General features: G+C 32.9%; 1 protein-coding gene across 1 annotated transcript in view; it reads right to left on the bottom strand.

Annotated features, from left to right (window-relative positions):
* Positions 1-1,612: 1,612 nt before the first annotated feature.
* The window catches only part of LOC131043683 (cytochrome P450 750A1), a 70,694-nt gene continuing 50,082 nt past the window's right edge, over positions 1,613-22,224 (bottom strand). Inside the window, exon 2 of the mRNA XM_057976916.2 lies at positions 1,613-2,425. Coding sequence (XP_057832899.2) covers positions 1,787-2,425 — 639 coding nt within the window. The 3' untranslated portion in view covers positions 1,613-1,786. The remainder of the gene's footprint in view (positions 2,426-22,224) is intronic.

The following is a 22,224-nucleotide window of genomic DNA, read 5'->3' as shown; positions in this document are numbered from 1 at the left end:
TGACATTTCATTTTTTTGTGTATCTCATCCTCATTTTGATTTGCAAATTTCACAAGAGAAAAAGGGGTTGATGGAAGAAATGTCTAACATAGAACTTCTAAAAATAAGATTGGTGAAAATGATATTAAAGAAGTTTACGATCTAAGATGTGATTGTGAATAATATTATTTAAGAGTGTAATATTGTACCACTTTATGTAATCATATTCAAACCAAAATCAAGTTGATTTTCACCTATTTAAATTTAAAAGTTGTCAATGTTTAATTTTTACCTAAAATATTTAAAGAAAAACATATTTCTATGAGAGGATATAGACTATATATGACTGTTATTTCTTCAACACCTATATTGTTAAAGGAATTTGATCCTATGAAGTTATAAATTAAATCTTCTTCATTGATAATTTATCATTTCTCTACTATTATATTTCTCCTACTCAATTCATGTTTAAAAAAAATGCAATTATTTGATAAATTTGAAAAAAAATATGTATATATAAATATTGTTTGGTTTTTATTTTTTTCTTTTTTGTTTTCTAATTTTAGATCAATTGATTGGTTGTACTATTATAGGAGACTAGAAGAGTCTTCTCTTAGGTTTGACTTCAGATTTAAATATTTGAGGTAAGTTCAACATAAAACTAAGTAAGAAATATTACTAAAATTACGCATGTCAACATGTTATTTAATGATTTGAGCCTAATATTTTGTTTTCAAGTCCTCCTTACTTAGGTGCATGAGGTTATACTAATTGTTAAAATTTCTTAGTTTTATTTTTAAGATAGAATAGATGACTTATATTTCCTAAAAGACAACTCATTTTTCTTTCTTAAGTAAAAGACAGTGATGCTTTTTTTCTTTCAATTTTTTTATTTTAAAAAAGGTGATTTAGAAAAATATTGATTCATTTTTATTTCATATGGATAGAGGAATATTTTAAAAATTAAAACAAATATTTCAAGTTCATTACTATTTTAATTTTACAATTAATTTAAAATACAACTAAAAACAATTATTGTGTTTGTAAAACTTATAGTAGTAACTCCATTTCAATTAATCTTATTATTTCCATAAAATGAATCTTTGGTGCCCTTAATAATTGAGTATTTTTTTATCATTAAACAAATATTTAGTCTTTACCTTGCAAATGATTTTTAAGATCAATTGATGAGCAACTTTGTTTTAAAATGGTACCTCTCGACATATTTTACATATTTTTTCAAAGATAGGTATGCTAGTTAGATAAATGAGTTCTATATTTTAATGGTTTGGATTACTATAACTTCTTGATTATAAAGGATATGACAACCATTCAAACTAATAGACAAAACAAAACTATCATATATTTAATAATTATTAATTTGTAATTATATATAGTAATCTATAAATTAAGCAATTGAAAATTCTATCTAATTTATAATATTTATGACCTTACTAAATAGTAACAAGAGATATATTATCCCGCATGAACTAATAAACAAATATATTTCATTTATAAACATTTTTAAAATAGAAGTTATTTGTCCAACCATAAATCGCAAATAATAATAGGAAAACAAATTTCATTTGTAAACATGATTTAAAAAATATACATTATTAGTTGAGCCATAACATACTAAAAATGGATATAAATATGAATTAATTTACTTGAAATAGTAAAATGAAAATAGGTTAAATGCATATACAATATCATTTTTTATTCGTCTCATGTAGTGAGAAGAATATTGATTTATAAATTCATGTTATGCATAATTATAGTGAAAACATAGCAATTTTTTGTATAGTGATTATATTCTAAGGGAAGAAGGTGCATTCACACTTGACCTCCGAGTTGGAATAGCAAATAGATGGACTTTTCTTGGAATGGTAGCTCCAAAAGATTCTCTCATGTCTATCTCTTCTTGAGTTCTCCATTCGAAGTAGTGATTGAGATATCCTAATGCAACCTCAATAGTGGCAATGCCCATCAAAGCACCTGGGCAACCTCTCCTTCCTACCCCAAAAGGGATCATGTTTAATTCTGAATCTCTAATTATATCATAATTTTTACCCATAAATCTCTCAGGCTTGAATTCCAATGGATTCTCCCATACATTTGGATCTCTTCCTATTGCCCAAATATTAGCAATAAGCCTTGTTCCTTTTGGTAAAAAGTAGTCACAATGAGGTCCTTTCACAATACAATCTTCTATAGATTCATGGGGGGTGAGCAAGGAACCTGGTGGATGTAATCGTAATGTCTCTAACACCACACAATGCAAGTATTCAATGGTTGAGATATGAGAATTCGTTATTTCCTCATCTTTTTTTACCACAAAACTAATTTCATCTTGTAATTTCTTCATTACACATGGGTTTCTCAATAATTCACTCATTGCCCATTCTAATGCAGTTGCTGATGTATCTATTGCAGCAACAAACAATTCCTGTTTACACATAAATCATAAAAATAAATCTAATAAATAAAAATTGATTCAACTACTACATTAAAATATATGATAAAAATTAGCACCAGCACCTCAATTGCATTTTCATAAAAGATATATATATATATATAACATACTTTAACCTTTTTCGCATAGCACAATCCTTTTAATTCAACTAAAAGGTCTTTTTTTTTTTTTAATCAAGAACAAGATTAAATTCCCCTAATTATGGTCCATCCAATTTTAGTTGACCAAACAAACAAGTTAGAATTTTAAGTATTTATCATATTTATCACCCAAATTTAGGAGGAGGAGTTTTCGAATTAGAAATAATCATGTTTCGTCAATTTATAAAGAATTCTATGTTGATGTAAGAAAAGTTTTATGAGGAAATTAGTTTTTAAAAAGATTTAAATTACATTTAAATTAGAATACAAAATGTTTATTAAAAAGCATAAAATAGAGCATAAAATTACAGTATTCATTAAATATTAGTGGGTCACTCGAGAGTTGGGTTATTATTGGGTGGTGCGGTAGTGGCTCAAACATAAACTAGCTTTGATCGATTTCACATTGTAAAAAGTTCTTAATTCCAATCTATTATCATTATTAATTTTTTTCATATTTTATAGTTTTTAAATTAAAATATTTTTCTTTACAATTTAATATGTTATATTATTATTTTATATAATATTAAATTTATGTTAAAAAAAATTCATGATCATTTTTCTAAAGTTCTTTTTTACTATATCTATATTTTATAATTGTACTAATACAATCATCAAATATCAATATTAATAAATTTTTAAGAATTACATAAAAAAATATCTAAGCTAATTAAATAAGCATGGTTAATTAAAAACACAATTAATCTAGATAAATGATCTACAATTTATAATTGAAACTAAATATGAAAAATAAATAATTAAATATAATAGTTTGAAATTTGATGATGGATATGTGATGGATGTTAGGAAACAATTCACCAAAGTATTAGAGTTTTTGGGTTGACCCAAACAAAAATATCATATTCTACGAATTGCTTTTTTTTTTCTCTATGTCACTTATGCAAGTGGAGAATTAATATTTGAGAGTGCGTGTCTTAATTTATGTTTAAACTAAGCTAAAAATCATGGATCTAATCTAATAGAATGTGGAATATTAGAATTTTCTCTACTCATTTTCTAGTATCTAAATTGTTGCAAAGATTAATGTTGTTTTGATTTAAAAAACTTGGTAAATGACCTAGAACCATATACAAAATAACCATAAAGGCAAGAGGGATGAGTCTCAGTAGACATGAGACTAGAAAGAATTAAAAACATAGTAGAAGGAAGGACCATCAACTACAAAAACTATAAGACCAACAGATGACCAATAGAACGAACTATAGGTTACTCAAAATCTTCAAGCCTTTTATGGCTTGCCACTCTTTGTTCAAAAAATCTAGCTTTTCCTTAAAAAATATCTTTGGGATCGTGCTCTTGCCTTCAATAGGAATGGAGAGGGTAGTTCTCTAGTTCAAGCAATTTTATTTTTATTCTTGGTGTTGCTGGAAGAGATAGTAGAGCCACTACCTTTTTTCTTGGTCATGTTCGAAGTGATAGTGTAGATTCATAGTTAAAAGACTAAAGGTCAACATCATCCAATTTGAGTTTGGATTTTCTTTTCTCTAGATCTAGCTAAAATGCTTGGAGAGTGGTAATTTTGTTCTTCACGAACTCTTTGCAATAAGCTATAATATAAAGCATATTCCTCTCGTTGTCTTTGACATTACCAACCTCAATTTCCATATTGGTATAATAATCAATAGAACTAACCACCTACTTGATGTTCTCAACTTCTTTCTTATGTTGATACCTATTTGTTGAAGGTAGCAAAAATCTCTTTGATAATATTTGTTAAAGGCAGTAAATTAGACCTTGGTGAAGTGGCATTCCTTTACCAATTTTGAGGTCTTTTTGAATAGTTTCTTCCAATGAATAATATAACCTGAAAGAAATTTTTATTTGCACATTATGAAAAAAATGGCTCAATATAGGGAAAAGATAAGCATGGAACCACTTATAGAAGCCTTCAAGGGTTATGTACCTCATTAAAACTTCTAAATTCTTCTTCCACATTCTAGGAAGGACATCTCTATTGAATCCATTTGCAACATCTTCACTTTCTCCCCTCTTTATAGGAACAACCTTATAGCCTCTTGATAGTTTCCTTTAACCTTTTTAGAAATATTTAGTAAAGATTAATATTGTTTAACCTAGACATGGAAATGGTAATTTTCTCATTAATTAGACCCTTGAAAAACAAATTTTATAACTATAAATGAGATATTAAAAAGAAAAAAATAAATACGCAATGGACCTAGAATAATGTGTGCTAATTTAATGCTATAATAAATATTACTAGATTGGTTGCATAAATATTGTATCAATATCCTTAAATTTTTTGATAACTTCTAGATAATAGTCCTTCGTTCCATTCAAATCAATGATTAAGTATCTTTAACTACATTTAAAAAACTTGTTATCGCTTTGTGCACCCCTTATATTTGATGGTATGATGAAAGAACAAGGATTCTATCAACTACTGAGGGGAGGGGGGGTGAATCAGTAGATAGAAAAACTAATAAAAGTTCACCAATCTCAAAATCAATCTCTCAAAGTAAACTTCGAATTATCAATGCAATATCTTTGTCAAGATAAAAACTATCAAGCTAAACCGGTTGATTGTTACAACAGATAACAGTAATCAACTTGTAACTTACAAACATCCAAATACTTTTACTGATATATGTAAAAAATCATAATGCTTTCGATTATTATGACTTATCAAAGTGGATTAAGTAGTTAAGAAAATCAACCATATTAAAACATAACCATAAAAACATTTACCACTTGACACAATTTTTTTGACATGGAAACCCAAATGGGAAAAACCACGGTGAGATGAGACTCACAAGATAACTATCTAAACTCTTCTGAAGTTCACCCTATTAGGAGACAAGCCTGTTCAAGCTTTTACAAAAAGTCTTGTTAAGAATTGGTCCTGTTAGGAACCACTCGGTTAAGGGATTGACTATAATGCCTTGTTAGAAGCAATACCCTATGAGGAGTAACCTTTGTAAAGGTTTTATAATCCAAGCTAATGGATCACCTTGCTAGAGGATTTGAATAACACCAAGCTTGTTAGAGCTTACCCGGTTAGGGGATTAAACTGTTGTAATTATTAGAAAACAATAGGAGTTTGTTGATCTATTTGAATAGCACTTCACTTGCTTGTTCAGATCCTTTTCATGCTCCTATCTGCCTTTACTCAAACTATAGATACAACATCTAGTTCAGCAACCACACACTCAACTCAACTTTTCCAACACACTCAAACTAAAACAACTCATCGACCTTATAAATAAATCAGCTAGGTCGGTAACACAACAAAAACCTAATTCTCATAGAGATTACAAACAAGTCAGTTCAAGTATGATCGTTGGATTACATAACAATCTCTACACGTCATTCAAGAAAGAATTGACCACTCCTTGAACACCACTTCATCGAACTTAGTAACTCATCACGCGCTTTGCATTACATGTTGTATACTTGCTCATTCCCAAGACAAACAACCGTTACCTCAATGCACCAAAATCACTTTGAAACTCTCTTCATACGATATGCATACGTGTCATAATCATTACCGCTCATCATCAGATCATAAACCAATATAACCAATTCACCAAACTTAATCGGATAGGGTTTATCAAAACAACAGGTAGGGTTTACCAGTTCAACTCTCCAATATTTAGCAATACCGGTTCACTCCACAAACTAACCTACCAGTTACAATTTCCTTTCACTATCTCTTCCTACCGGTTACAAAACAACAATCCAACAACATCATTACCAGTTAGTTGATGTCAATGACAATATAACAGATCATTAATGCAATCTTTGCAAATTCCAACAATCTCCCCCTTTGGAATTGATGGCAATACAAATATCAATACCATTGATTGTTGTGATTGTGAATAGGAATCCTAGTTTACATTTTACAATGTACTCTCCTTGTCTTCATCTTGTCTTTAGTTTGTCTTTACTTACTAGCTAGTTGTACATGTTGCCTTTGTCAATCATACAATACTACTCACAATGATCACATAGTTCTTCTCCCCCTTTGACAATAATGCCAAAGTGAAAGTAAAACATGTAATGTAAAACTTCACTATGCAGCATCAACAACCTGCAACTTGATGCTCCCCCTATGGAATAACTCCACTTCTACACCAATCCTACTGTAAAATTTTGCAAGTAGCTCTGAGACTGATGTAATCTACATCATACTCAATTTACCTCATGAAGGGGTACAACCCTTAGCTGACTTCTAAGATACTCAAAAGTATTCTTAGCCAGAGGTTTAGTAAAGATATCTGCAAGGTGCTCCTTGGTAGAAACATGCTCTAAGATCACATCTTTACTCTGCATTTTTTCCCTCAAGAAATGATACTTCAATTCAATGTGCTTGGTTCGTGTGTGCAAGATAAGATTCTTTGAAATATTTATGGCACTGGTATTGTCACATAAGATCTTTACAGGTTCTATAAACTTCATCTTAAAACCTTCCAAAATGTGCCTCGTCCAGATAGCCTGGGTACAATTCATATAAGCTACAACATACTCAGCTTTAGTAGTAGACTGTGAAATACAACTCTGCTTCTTGCTACTCCATGAAACAAGTCTTCCTCCCAGAAAGAATGCTCCACCGGTTGTGCTTTTTTGGTTATCAACATTACCTGCCCAATCTGCATCTGTGTACACCTTCAAATCAAATTTTCCTTCATATGGATACCATAATCCATAGTCAACAGTACCTTTCAAATATCTGAAAATCCTCTTGATTGCTATCAAATGTGTTTCATTCAGATTCTTCTGAAATCTTGCAACTAGACCAACTGCATGAGCTATATCTGGTCTGATGTGAACAACATAGTACAATTTTCTAACCATTGAGTTGTACTCTTTCTCATCAACAAATGTGGCCTCATCTTCCTTACATAACTTACAACCCGTAACCATTGGTGTCTCTACTGGATTATAGTCACTCATACCAAATGTCTTTAATACCTCCTTCACATACTTAGACTGTGTGATGAAATTACCACTCTTCATTTGTTGTATTTGCAAACCTATGAAAAAATTTATCTCTCCCACTAGAGACATTTAAAACTCCATTTTTATTTCATTTGCAAAGTCATTTCTCATGTCATCATTTCCTCCAAATATGATATCATCTAAAAACACTTCACTAACCAGTATTTTATCTCCTTTAGATTTGAGATATATGTTGTTGTCTTTACTGGTTCTCTGAAATCCTATCTTCATCAGGCGTGAATGAAGCCTTTCATACCATGCTCTTGGTGCTTGTTTTAATCCATATAGTGCCTTGTGAAACTTACATACCATGTCCTTCTTGTCAGTTAAAGCATAACCATCTGGCTGCTCAATGTATACTTCTTCTTCTAGTATTCCATTCAAAAATGCAGATTTCACATCCATCTGATATACTTTGAATCCTTTATGAGCTGCAAAAGTCAATAAAGTTCTGACACCTTCCACTCTATCCCCTGGTGCAAAAGTCTTGCCATAATCTTCTCCTTCTTCTTGTGCATAATCTTTGCAAACCAATCTAGCTTTGTTGTGAGCTACAACACCATCTTCATTCAATTTGTTCCTAAAAACCCACTTAGTGCCTATCACATTTTTATTTATTGATCGGGGTGCTAGAGTCCATGTGTTGTTATTCTCAATTTGTTCAAGCTCCTCCTCCATAGCTTTAACCCAATGATCATCACCAAATTCTTCCTTAGCAGTTCTAGGCTCAATAGTGGAGATCATGCAAGAATTCTCTTTGATTCTTCTTCTGGTTAGCACTCCAGCATCCTTATCTCCAATAATCTACTTAGGATTGTGATTGAGTCTCACATACCTCGGAATAACATGATTGTTATCTTCAGGTTCATCTTCATTATCATCATACTCTTCATAATTTACCTGTTTTGATTGAACTGGTACATCAGTATTCTCTTTACCGGTTTCAGGCTTCACAGGTTTTGGTTCCAAAAACAAAATGCAAGGATCTTCATCCTTTTTCTCCACACTGGTTTCCCCCGAGACTTCAGGATATTCATCCACTCGAAAATTAGCACTCTCTATGATTCTTTGTGTCTAGTTGTTAAAACACTTGTAGGCCTTACTCTTGGTGGAATAACCAAGAAATATACCTTCATCACTTTTAGCCTCAAATTTGCTAAACAGTCACCTCTCTTAATAAAACATTTGCTACCAAATATCTTAAAATAACCAACATTAGGTGATCTACCATACTAGTATTCATAAGGAGTCTTGTCCTTGCCCCTTTTTACCAAAATCTTGTTCATTGTGTAGACAGATGTGCTGGTAGCTTCTCTCCAAAAAGTTTTCGCTACACCTCCTTGTATCAACATCGTCCTAGCAGCTTCAACAACTGACCAGTTGTTTCTCTCTACAATACCATTCTGTTGTGGTGTCCTCGGTGCATAAAGTTGTTGTTTGATACCATTCTCTTCACAATATCTAGTGAATTCTTCATAATTGAATTCTCCGCCTTGATTTGTCCTCAAACACTTTATTTTCTTTCCACTCTCCTTTTTAGCTAAGGTCTTGAATGCCTTGAACTTACCACATGTCTTTGTTTTATCCTTCAATAATGTGACCCACATCATCCTTGAGCAATAATCAATGAAGATCATGAAATATCTATCACCTTGAATACTTTTAGACCTTATTGGTCCACATAGGTCTGTATGAACCAAATCTAATACATGTTCTGCTAAAAACGACTTGCTCTTGAAAGTTGAAGATGTCATCTTTCCCAACTGACATTCCTTAAAAAGAGCATTAACCAATTTGTCCAATTGAGGCAAACCTCTCACTATCTTTGACTTACTCACTTTAACAATATTATCAAAATTCGAATGACAAAATCTCCTATGCCAAAGCCAACTTTCATCTACTTTAACAATTAAACAATTGTTGACTTTAGGATTCAAGTGAAACAAGATACCTTTAGTCTGCTTGCTAGTTGCAATCAATTCACCTTTTCTCCCATAGATTTTGCACATACCATTTTTAAACTCCAATGGATATCCTCTGTCATTGAGTTGGGCAACATTCAACAGATTGTGATTTAGACCTTCAACCCAGTAGACATCATTTGCACTTCTCTTTCCATTAAGAGAAATAGTTCCCTTACCTTTAACCATGCAGGGTGAGTCATTACCAAATCTTACTCCACCATCAAATTCCTTCAAAGAAAGAAATTTTCTCTGGTCACCAGTCATATGATATGAACAACCACTATGAATGATCCAATCATCAGAATTATCCATTCGTGAAACTAAATCTTTCTAATCAGATGTTTCTTCTTTAATGGCTACAAACACAATGTCTTCATTAGCATCACCATCAGATTCCTCATCAGTGATACTACCATCAACTGCAATAAGAAAATCTCTCTTTCCTTTACCCTTGTACTTCTTGAACTTGTCTCTCTTTTTCTCATTATCACCATTAGGACAGTTAGCAGCTATGTGTCCAATCTTGTTGCATGCAAAACATTTCAAAGGTAATTTACCTCTATATTTGCCAGTACCTCTGGGCAACCACTTGGCCAACAATGCTTCAAGCTCAACTAAACTGTCTTCATCATCAACTTCTCTGCAAGATCTAGATTCATAACTATGACTGACATCTCTACTTTTTCTCATAGATGGATTAGAAACAGAAGCTCTATATGTTGATTCATATTTCTGAATACTACCATCATAACCATTTAATTCAAAAGCAGTAAGCTTACCAATGATGGAGTCAAGGGTTACCTTGGTTTTTTCAATAGATTTCAACTCCTGAATGGCTGCAACTCGGATAGCATAGACTAGTAGCAGGGTTCTCAATACCTTACTAACTACTGTGGCATCATCCATTTTACCACCAACACTCTTAATCTCACCAACTATCTCTTTTATCCTCTGATCATACTATTGGATATTCTCACCTTCGACCATCTACATGTCATCAAAATTCCCTCTTAGACTCTCTTCCTTGGAAATCTTCACATGTTCATCACCGCTATAAATCTCTTCAAGTTTCTTCCATACCTCATGTGCAGTCTCCAGACCATGAATATCAACATATTCAGCATCAAATAAAGAACTGATAATAGCCTCTAGTGCTTGATTGTTTTCTTGTTGCTCTTTCTTCTGATCATTAGTCATAATCCCAGTAGGTGCAACATATTGAGTATTAACATGTTCCTAGTATTGATTTCCAAGACTCTTGATATAAATTTTCATTATGTCACTCCATATCCTATAGTTCTCTCTATTAAACTTTGAACCTTCCTTCTTCATCATGATCTACAAGATCTTTTCCTCAAGTTGTTAGTCTTAGACCTTAGAGGACCTAAGAAGCACTGATACCAATTGATGGCATGATGAAAGAACAAGGATCCGGTCAACTACTAAGAGGGGGGGTGAATTGGTAGATAGAAAAAGTGATAAAAGTTCACCAATCTCAAAATCAATCTCTCAAAGTAAACTTAGAACTATCAATGCAATATCTTTGTGAAGATAAAAATTGTCAAGCTAAACTGGTTGATTGTTACAATAGATAATAGTAATCAACTTGTAACTTACAAACATCCAAATACTTTTACTGATATAAGTAAAACTTCATAATGCTTCTGGTTATTATGAATTGTCAAAGTGGATTAAATAGTTAAGAAAATCAACCATAATAAAACATAACCACAAAAACATTCACCACTTGACACAATATTTTTGACATGGAAACCCAAATGGGAAAAACCACGGTGACATGAGACTCACAAGATAACTATCTCAACTCTTCTGAAGTTCGCCCTGTTAGGAGCCAAACTTGTTAAACCTTTTACAAAAAGTCATGTTAAGAACTAGTCCTATTAGGAACCACCCGGCTAAGGGATTGACTATAATGCCTTGTTAAAAGCAATAATCTGTGAGGAGTAACCTTTGTTAAGGATTTAGAATCCAAGCTAATGGATCACCTTGTTAGAGGATTTGAATAACACAAAGCTTGTTAGAGCTTACCCAATTAGGGGATTTAACTATTGTAATTGTTAGAAAACAATAGGAATTTTTTGATTTGTTTGAATAGCACTTCACTTGCTTGTCCTGATCCTTTTCACGCTCCTATCTGCCTTTACTCAAACTATAGATACAACATCTAGTTTGGCAACCACACACTCAACTCAACTTTGCCAACACACTCAAACTAAAACAACTCATTGACCTTATAAACAAATCAACTAGGTTGGTAACACCACAAAAACCTAATTCTCATAGAGATTACAAATGAGTCAGTTCAAGTATGACCATTGGATTACATAATAATCTCTACACATCATTCAAGAAAGCCTTGATCGCTCCTTGATCACCATTTCATCGAACTTAGTAACTCATCACACGCTTTGCATTACATGCAGTATACTTCCTCATTCGTAAGACAAAATACCTTTACCTCAATGCACCAAAATCACTTTGAAACTCTCTTCATACAATATGCATACGTGTCAATCATTACTGCTCATCATCAAATCATAAACCAATATAACCAATTCACCAAACTTAATCGGTTAGGGTTTATCAGTTCAACTCTCCAATACTTAGCATCACCGGTTCACTCCACAAACTAACCTACCGGTTACAGTTTCCTTTCACTAGCTCTTCCTACCGATTACAAAACAATATTCCAACAACATCATTATCGGTTAATTGACATCAATGACAATATAACAAATCATTAATGCAATCTTCATGCAAATGCCAACAATATTTCCCTTTAGTTATAACGGATCTTAGAGATCTATGTGGGTAATTCAAGTATATTGAAATTGGCTAAGTGTGAGGGTTATTAAGTCTTTCATCTTGTAATGTACCCAAATGGGTATCTTGATTTCAAATTTAAAAGAAAATCGGCTAAAAACATGGATAATTTATATGAAGATAGAGATTTGGTTGGTTCTTATAACCTTGTCAGCCTCCAATAAGGTTCTCAAAACCACAAGAATCTTTGACAATTTATAGGTTCCTCCTCATCCTCTCATTGGTTCCATCTAATGCCTTATTCATTTTCCAAGTGTAATTAAGAGTTCTTGTATTTATTGAAACTATAGGAACCTACAATTGGTTCTTGGTTCTTGGTGAGCCACTAACTCTTATCATAAGCCTTCTCCAAAGCACCAAAGGAAGAAAAGCCAATAAAAAAATATCATTTTTTTAGAGATTACCATGGATCCTTCGATAAGGTTCCCACTTCCTACCCTACCCATGACAAAGAAAAAGTAGAGGAACTAAGAATCAAGAATAAAGATGAAAGCAAGTTGTTGGGAAGTTCCTTTGTTTAAAGAATAGTTGCAATATTTGATAGGTTCCTATTTCCTAGCCAAACCTTAACAAGGGATAGCAAGAAGGAAAGACAAGACTACATGAGCCAGGTAAAGGTAAAAGTTCCTAAGACATAAGCAAGGTAAAGATGTTGGAGCTTCATATGGAAAAAAGTCCCAAGTTCCTGAACATGCTTCGACCTTGATAAAGGTAAAGTTAATGAGTGAGGATGAGGAAAAGAAAAAGAAAAAGAAAGAAAATAAAGAAGGATAAAATAGGCATGGCATTGAAATTTCCCATGGTTCTTAGAACTATATAAACCCTTTATTGGTTTTTGGTTTTATGTGAACCTTTGACCTCTAGCTAAGAAAATGAAGAAGGACAACACATAGATGGAGAAATACAAAAATAAATATAACTAAAATGGGGACTTACCCCAAAGGATTAAGTGGGAAAAGAACAAAGAAATTAAGCATCACATCTTCCCACGGTTCCTATAACCATCAGAACCTCTAAAAAGTTTTGACCCTCATCTCTCTTACTGATGAAGATTAAGAAAAGGAAGGCAAGGATTGGGAGAGATAAAAGGAAAGAAAGATAGAACAAAATGATTAATGAAGATGTTGGAGTTTTTGATGGTTCTTGAAAGTATGGGAGTCTTGGATGAGGTTATTGGTTCTTGAATAGCCTCTAACTCTTGACAAGGTGAGGAAAAAAGACAAAGGTAAAAAGGGGTTGGATGGGACAAAACAAAAAACAATGGAATGAAGGGGAAATTAGATGGAAATATAAATAGAAAAGTTGACAATTTGTTATTGGTTATAGTGTTTCTTAAAATCATAGAAACCTCCAGTTGGTTCATAGTTCTTAGTGAACCCCCAACTACCAATATAAGGAAGGATAACTCCAAAAAAATATGAAATATAGAAATGATAGAAAAAAAGAGAAGTATAGAGTTTGTGTCTTTGATGGGTCCTATAACTATTGGAACCTCCAACTATTTCTTGTGGCTCATTAATTTACTTCAATTCATGTCACTTTTTACGCCTACTCTCTCAACAAATCCATTAAGCATTCTCCAACTCTTGAAACTACCTAGACCTAGATGTCGTGTTGTGGGGATTCCATGAAGTACCCAATACAATTTTGGCTTGATTTTTGGGGAAAATGGTGCCATAATTCATTCATTACTACAAATTATTATTATATAACATGGCTATTCTTGGGCTATTATTTTCAGTTAATTTCATATGGGTTCCTATACTTCATCCATGGATTCATCAATGCAATAGTATGGTCAAGATGTTAGGAATGTTTCTACACTTTAAACTAACGATATTCATGTAGATAGGTTAATTATTATAAGGATATGGCTAGGGTTTCTCTCCCTAACATGGCATCTCTCTCTTTTATACCTTTTTGGGATTAAAATAAATTATATTTATTGTACATGTACTTTTGGAATTCTCCATAATTATAAGCAATCTCATGCATCTACATCAATAAAAAGTGTTATTTTCTCCTTTTTAAAGTTTATACACTCTATGTAAAACCTTCTTACCTTTGTGTATGAATTATTGTTTTCAATTCCTATGCCTATGTGTTGTGTTAACTAGGTTTGTAAAACTAATTTTGGATTTAGAATTTTCTCTTAGTATTTGTCAAATTTTAACCTCCTTATGGACCTCTAGGAATTAGTATAATAGAGAACTATGTGGGTTCTATTTGACATTTCTTGTTGATTCTCTATGCTTTTGTGAGTGGGAAGAAATATGACTAAACCTTACGACATCACATTTCACTTTTTGTATTTTTTCTCTTCCCTTTCTCCCCATGAAATTAGTAAAGTAGGACTAAGATTTTAGATGTTACCAATGTTGAGTTGGATCAACACTTTATAACCATCTTAGAGATGAAACTAACCTTTTTTAAAGATCCTATCTCATTTTCAAGGTCCCACACCTTGATATCATTCTCATTATGTCATTGTTGTTGAATTAGTTCAATGGGGAGCAATTTCATGTGATAATATTTTTTGGCACACCCAATGGGGCCACATTTATGAGCTTCATGTTATTTTCAAATAATATTGTTTCTATTCTTAGTAGCTATACCCATTAGAGGTATTCTCTCAAGCCCTTGGTGACTCAACATTTTATACACACTTTGTTTCTAGATTAGCCATGAAACCTTCATGCAAAGAATAGAAACTAGAGCTTATTCAAGAGGTAACTTTGAGTTTATTAAGTTATTATCATTTGCTTCAAAAAGAATAAATAGGAATTCTTTATTGCCATCAAGAAGAGCTAGAGATTTGTCAATATCATCACCTAGAGCCCAATCTAAACCTTCATTTAGTAGATTTTCCCAACCAAAGATGCTTTCTATTTAATTAAATAGAACAATATTTTACACTCGTCCAATGGGTCTACATAGATAATCGAGATTTTTCATTTTCAAAGATGTCAAACCTTCTATGTTAGCACAAAGAGATGAAAAACAAATGGTTTCCCTAAAAATTCTACCACATTTCATTAGTGAAATAATCATCACTCCTATAGAACACATACATGATATAGCTAACAATTTCTTCATTCATAACATCATAGAAGACAACATGCTATCAAGCTCTTAGATGTGGCCTTGGAAGGCATGTCATTGTAGTGTTGTAATGGGTTGCAACCTAATTATGTTCATAACTAGGATGAGGTGGGTGAAAATATCTATGAGTAGTTTGAGGATAAGAACTATCATTTATCACCTATTGAGAAGCTAACTACAATCAAGAGAGACCCCATGAATTCATAGGAGAATAAAATTTTAGATTTCAAAAAAATCTAGAATAGAATACCCAGCTTGGCGAAAATGTCTCCAAACCATGCTTTCCTATATTATTTGAGAACACTTAACAATGACTTTTTTGTTATGATACAATCTATGGGTGGGATAACTCTACCAAATGATTATGATATTTCCATAAGAGCATAAAATTAATTAATAAATGTTGGAAAAAATATCCGCAAGGCCTCTAATGCCATTATTTATAGAAATCTTACCTCAATAGCCCATCTTAGCATCACTTTCCATTAAATCAACTAATCATCCATCTACTTCAACTACTCATTCAAATGAATTATATGAGGTAAAAAAATTGTTACAAAATTTCTGAAATGATTTGGTCATGATTAAAAGATAGCAAACCAAAAATAAGAGGCCATAGAAGTCTCAAAATCAAGCTTTCCAACCAAATAGATCCTCATACCAAGGGAAGAACCAATAGAACTATGCAAGGCATCTTAACAATGTTAATCCTACTATTGCCAGTACATTGAAGGACATTATTCTAGTTTAGAACAACCTTGATTAATATTATGAGTGTTGCTACTCATGAAAGAAACCTCATGACTAAAACTCATCTCACAATGGAGAGTTTGGTATGTTGGGACCTTCAAAATTTGAAGGGCCCATGAGGAAAAAATTAAATGCAAATTCTAAAATACACCTACAAAATCTTTTCAAGTAGCCTACTTTGAGGATTAATATCTTGACCCCCCCCCCCCCCACTCTTTCTATTTATGAAGAATCACTTTAAGACCATGTTCATCCATTATTAGTGAGTTTCCATGACCATTTGCAACTTCCCAGAATTAGATTTGATGAAGTTTTGAAGTACCTAGTTCAGAGGTCCTAAGAAGGTTTGTTGTTTGCACACTGTTAAACTTGTTAGAGTAGACATTTTCAGAGAACTACATTTTTCTACCATTGGATCATCATTTCAAACCAATCATTTCTTGTGATTCTCCACATATTAATGTACTTGTGTGTCAATTTTTAGAGTCCCATAAATTCATTTGATATTTTTCCTAGGTCAAAATCAAAAGTAGTTTACTCAGATTTGTTATCAAAACAACATTTTAATTTTTTCAAAGTAGCCTTGCATCTTGATTTTTATTTCATGACCCAATGACTTGCATGTTGAAAGGATTGTTCCTCATGGTTATTTGTATGTTTATATACTCCCTCGCCCGATTGTAGCACCCCATTTCTCTATTTGATATTTTTTCAAGGTCAAAAGAAAACTGACTTTATAGAGGCTAGATATCAGCATTTCAAAAAAATAAAGAGAGCCCAACTTTGGCCATTCAAATTTTTCGCATTTAATGGATTCAAGAAAAACCCCTTAGCACACATACTCTTTGTATTTGGATGAACGAATTCCCCGAGTGGTGTCCTACCAATGCGACATTGTATATTTTTTCAAAGTGCACAGATAGCAGGGTTTAGATGATTTTTGACATGTGTGAGCGATGTTGTCAAGAGTGCCACTTAACAAAGGAGGTGCCTCAATTTAGTGAGTTGCTTAAAAACAAGAAACAAACCCATGTTTTAAATAATTGATCATGGTCGCTTGCAAGTTTTCAAGTCTCTAGGGTGTCTGGTTTGTTCACAGTAAAATTACCCTAATTGCCTGGCATGAGAAATTATTATTTTTTGCCATTTTTCTCAAGTTTTAAATATAAATATTTAGAAGATTTTATATTGGAGACATTTATTATTTTAATGAAAAAATAATACTTTATAAAAGTTTTATTTTACATGGTAAAGTGTTGCGTGCGCAATTACGCAACTAAGGGAAAGTTGCCCTAAAAGCTATCAGCGCAACCGTGCGACAACGAGAGGAGTTGAATAGAAGTTTAACATGTGCAATCAAAGCTTGGTGCAAGAGATATTACACCATCCATGTGAAGGGATTTTGATTTTGATACTGTATGTGAGCTATCGGAAGACAAAGGTAGGAAAGGTTCTTAGTTAACAGTAGATTTATTTAGACTATGCATGTAGTTGGAAATAATTTTAGAAGATGGCATCCAACTGTTTTAAAGAGGAGCAGATTTGGATTTTGGATGATGATGATGATGAGGGTGATGGACTTATAAAGCACTGAGAGGGGAGGGTGAATCAGTGACACCAAAAACAATACTACTTTAAACATTGACCGGTAGATATACTTAACAAGTTTACTCGACACTATGCATGCAATCCAAAATGATATTAAAGCATCCACAATAAGTAAAACATTCACCATAACACAAGTGTTTATACGTGGAAAACCCAAATGGGAAAAACCATGGTGAGATGGGACTCACAAGTTAATTATCTATAGTAATAGGTAACTGACCGGTTAAGGTCTACAAAAGTGCTCTGCTAGGAGCGAATCCTGTTAAAGATCCCAAAGCTCTATTAGGAGATATACCCTGTTAAAGGTAGTACCCTGTTAGGAGTAATCTCAATAGAGGATTTCTGAATCCAAACTAATGGATCACCTTGTTAAAGGATTTGTACAATGAATCTTGTTAGAGCTTACCCGGTTAGGGCATTTGATTGTTGTAGTGATTAGAAAAGAATAGGTGGTGTGATCTAGAAGTAGCACAACTTGCTTGAATAGATCCTCTTCTCCGCACTCAAAACTGCATAACCAACATACTCTACAATTCCTTCAACAACTTAACACTTCTATCTTTGCATCAAATCATCTCATATCATATCTTAAAATAGTTCATCATAATGTCATTAGATAGACATTTAGATTTCATGTCAGCTTTGGAAATTATATCACAATTTCCTAGGTGTAGTATATCTGGACAATCAAACATAACTCATCACAAATTACGACCAAAATTTGTCGGTTAGGGTAACTCATCACGATCAATGATAATTCATCACATAATCAATGAATACCGGTTGGAACATCGATACCGGTTAGAGTTAACCATATCAACATGTAAATTGATTGTCCTCCATTGCTTCTTTGATTGATCTCTGTTGGATCTTCAGGTTGATGTCAAGTTGTTTCTTGCATATGCTGGTTGTATCTATGTACCGGTTTGACACTCTCTAAACCATCATAAACAAAACTTCTAATACCGGTTGCAATACAAGTAACTTTAGAAGTAATACCAGTAGATAATGTGAACATATGTGTGTGTACATGTTCCATCAATGACAACATATGAAGTCATTCATTATAATCATCATCAAGCCAACAATATTCCCCTTTGGCATTGATGGCAACACTTAAAAAAATTTACAACTATACAACTAAGTGTGCTTACAAAATTGTACACATATGTATCTACTCCCCCTTAACAATACATACAAAATTTTCACAACACATATATATTTCTACTCCCCCATTGACAACAATGCCAAATTGAAAAGTAAAATACATATATATAGAAAAATTTGCATCAAAATGTTACAAATACAAAAACTTAAAAAGTTTGTATTAAGGAGTGTTCACTTCAATTTACAAGAAAATGTCACTGAAAGTAATCTTCGTTTGAGAAAAATCATTTTCCCATGTTTCCAGTAAAGTTTCAGTGATCTCAATGGTTGTCATAATCTATTCAGAAAATTCTTCCATTGCATCAATTGTACTCATTTTTGGAGTCGCCAAAACCGCTTCTACATCCTTGTAAACTCTCTACAAGATGTCCACCTTCGGTCTCAACAGGTTCTTTAACTCCTTCAATGATCGAAGTCTCTTTGCCTATTCAAAATCATGGACATCTAACCAGTTTGGCAAATCATCTATAGATTTGCCAAAAGCTAAGACTGAGTCCTGTAAAGGTATGTAAGCATTACATATCTTTTCCAGTTCCAGTTCTATCTCTGTTCGCTTCTTCACAATATTAGCATAGAAAAATGAAATGTTAGATGTGTATGCTATATTTTTTCCTCCTGACTCAATAGCTTTCCTCAAAAGATCTTTGTTTAGGGATAAAGCAATCTTCCCTGTATCAATATCTTTCATTATATGTTCTCCTCTTAAATTATTCTAGTTTTTATCAACTATGGTCTACGTTGCTTCCTCAAGTGACTTGAGTTGATCAGAAGCATCAGCAACCAACTAGCTAAGCTTGTCAATAGGAGTTGACAAATTCCCTATAGCAGTCTCTGGTAGAAGACTTGACAAGATTTCCACTGTAGTTTGGATGGTTTCTGCTTCCTTCCTCTGTTCCTTAAGCCTCTTCTTCTATGCTCTGGATTGCATCACATTTGCAAACTCCAATAATTCTGATGCATTCATGTTGTCACATCAATAGGCCCTTTGATGCCAAATAAGTCATCATCATCATCATTCTATTGTTTGACTAATGCCTTCTTTGGTTCAGCAGATTTCTCCTTCTCAATTTTCTCTTCTTTTTGTTCTTTCTCCTTTTCCTGTTCAGAGGTCTTCTCTGCAACTTTTTCAGCAGGTTTCTCCTGAGTAGCCTGTGAAACTGGTGGGAGTTGTGATTTCACTTGTTGATCATTTACCAACGGAGGTGGAATATCCACACTTGGTTGAGTTGTCGGTATCTCCACTATATTAATCTGTGAATCAGTAATTTCATGTGGCTGCATATCTGGTGCAATAATGTTTCCAGATAGATCTATAGTATTATGTATTTCATCAACAAAAATTACCAGTTAAGAAGTAGTGTCAACCTTCTTCTTGATAGGATAGACAATATTATCTTGTACTATGTCTTCCTCATCCATTTCGGATCCTTCCATAGTATTTTGCTCATTAGCCTATTGGGACTCTATTAGTTGACACATTCTCTAGATGTCTCTTTCTATCTGATGAGTCTCAATTTCAACAGATTGCATCTTTCCACTTATTAGCTTTAATCTCCTTGACTTAAAAGGAAATTGAGTTTTTTGTTTATCAAGCAATGCAATTAACTCATCTTTAAACAAATCAAGAAAATATTGCATAAACACATTATCAATAATTTCTTTCTCTCTCCACAGCTTCTTCCCATTTACTCAAAATAATAGAATATAAAGAATCAGAAATATCCTTCTTAAGGTAATGAGGTAATTGATTGTAATGACACAAATAGTTGATTACCTGTTGAACAATTTGTTCCTTTTGATCTTCATCGAATGAATCAAAACATTTCTTGACATTATCAAATTTGTTTCTTTCCAATGTTTTCACTGTCTTCTCAAAAATAGTCATAGACTTGTAAGATAAGACATTAATAGGAACAGTTGCCTTTGGCACTTCTTTTACTGGTTTAGTTGTTTTCATTTTCTTGGGTTCCTCCTCAGTGTCAGTATCATCATATTCTTCTTGGAGAATCAGTTGACGACCTCTCTTCTTTGTTGCAGTTTGCTTCGTAGCAATAACTTTGGGTACATATTCCTTTTTGACTTGGACACTTCATGTCACTCTTGTGTTAGTAGGTACAGAAGATGTTGAAGGTGCTTTCTCAAATTTCTTCTTCTTTCCTTTGACATTACTGGTTGGAGCACTATTAGTTTTAGCTTTTGAAGTTTTCTCTTCAACGGTATCCATTCTTTTCTTCTTCTTGTCCACTAGAGATGCCAACAGGTTATTGTCATAACCAATCAATAAGTCATAATTGACTTCATAGCTCATGTCTTCCATTTCATCTTCTATGGGTTCAATAGCTTCCATCAGACAGAAATCAGTGGTGACTGTGAAAATGATGTTCTTAGCAAATTTTGTCACCACATCCTCAGGTAGCCTTACCCTCATACTCATTTTCTTCTAAAATTCATTGAAGTACTTGTTCATTGTAGCTAAAAAAGTTTTCTTAACTGCCTTAATGTTGTTCTTGATCTGAGCAGTTATCGGTAGGTCTTTAGACCATTCAATATCATCAATTCCTGGTAGGAAATTCTGAAAGTAAAAGAATAAACCAATCAATAATTGACCAAATTTGAACTTCTGATTGCTTTACTTCTTGATTGACTATAGGTTCAACATCAATTAACTCCTTATGGACTCACATAGGTCATAATCTGCATTCTCAACAATCAATTTATAGGTTGTATGCACTGTTGTATATGTCACACTATTCATTCTACTAGAATAGAATATCATGTAGCCTATAACCATAGTAGCCAGTGCATGCACATCAGAGGTAGATGAGGTTAAAGTGGTTACAGTCTCTTTAGAAATTTGCCTCAACTTGGGAACTTCACCGGTTGACCAAAAACCAGTCATGGCTTGAATAGCTTCTTTTTTTATAGTGTGTGTCCTTTCTAAATCCATATTTTCACCATGAACACGACTAAGAATAATTCGGATATGTTCCTCTTCAAAATCCTCAAGAAAATAAGTTGCATTATGAAAACCCTTCTCATAAACCCTAATATACTCAGGTTGAATATTTCCACTCTTATTACAAAGGGATTTAAACTGAGAATAAATTGACAATGATCCTAAATCTTCAATTTTACAATCAATGTAGCTAGACAAATCACCTTTTACAATGACACCGTCAGGAACTTGAGATAAAGCATTATAAGACACTATTTGTTCTGA

This window comes from Cryptomeria japonica, chromosome 8 (assembly GCF_030272615.1).
Source record: "Cryptomeria japonica chromosome 8, Sugi_1.0, whole genome shotgun sequence".
Lineage (NCBI taxonomy): Eukaryota > Viridiplantae > Streptophyta > Pinopsida > Cupressales > Cupressaceae > Cryptomeria > Cryptomeria japonica.
Note: the sequence above shows the minus strand (reverse complement) of the source record. Positions and strands in the feature narration are given on the sequence as shown.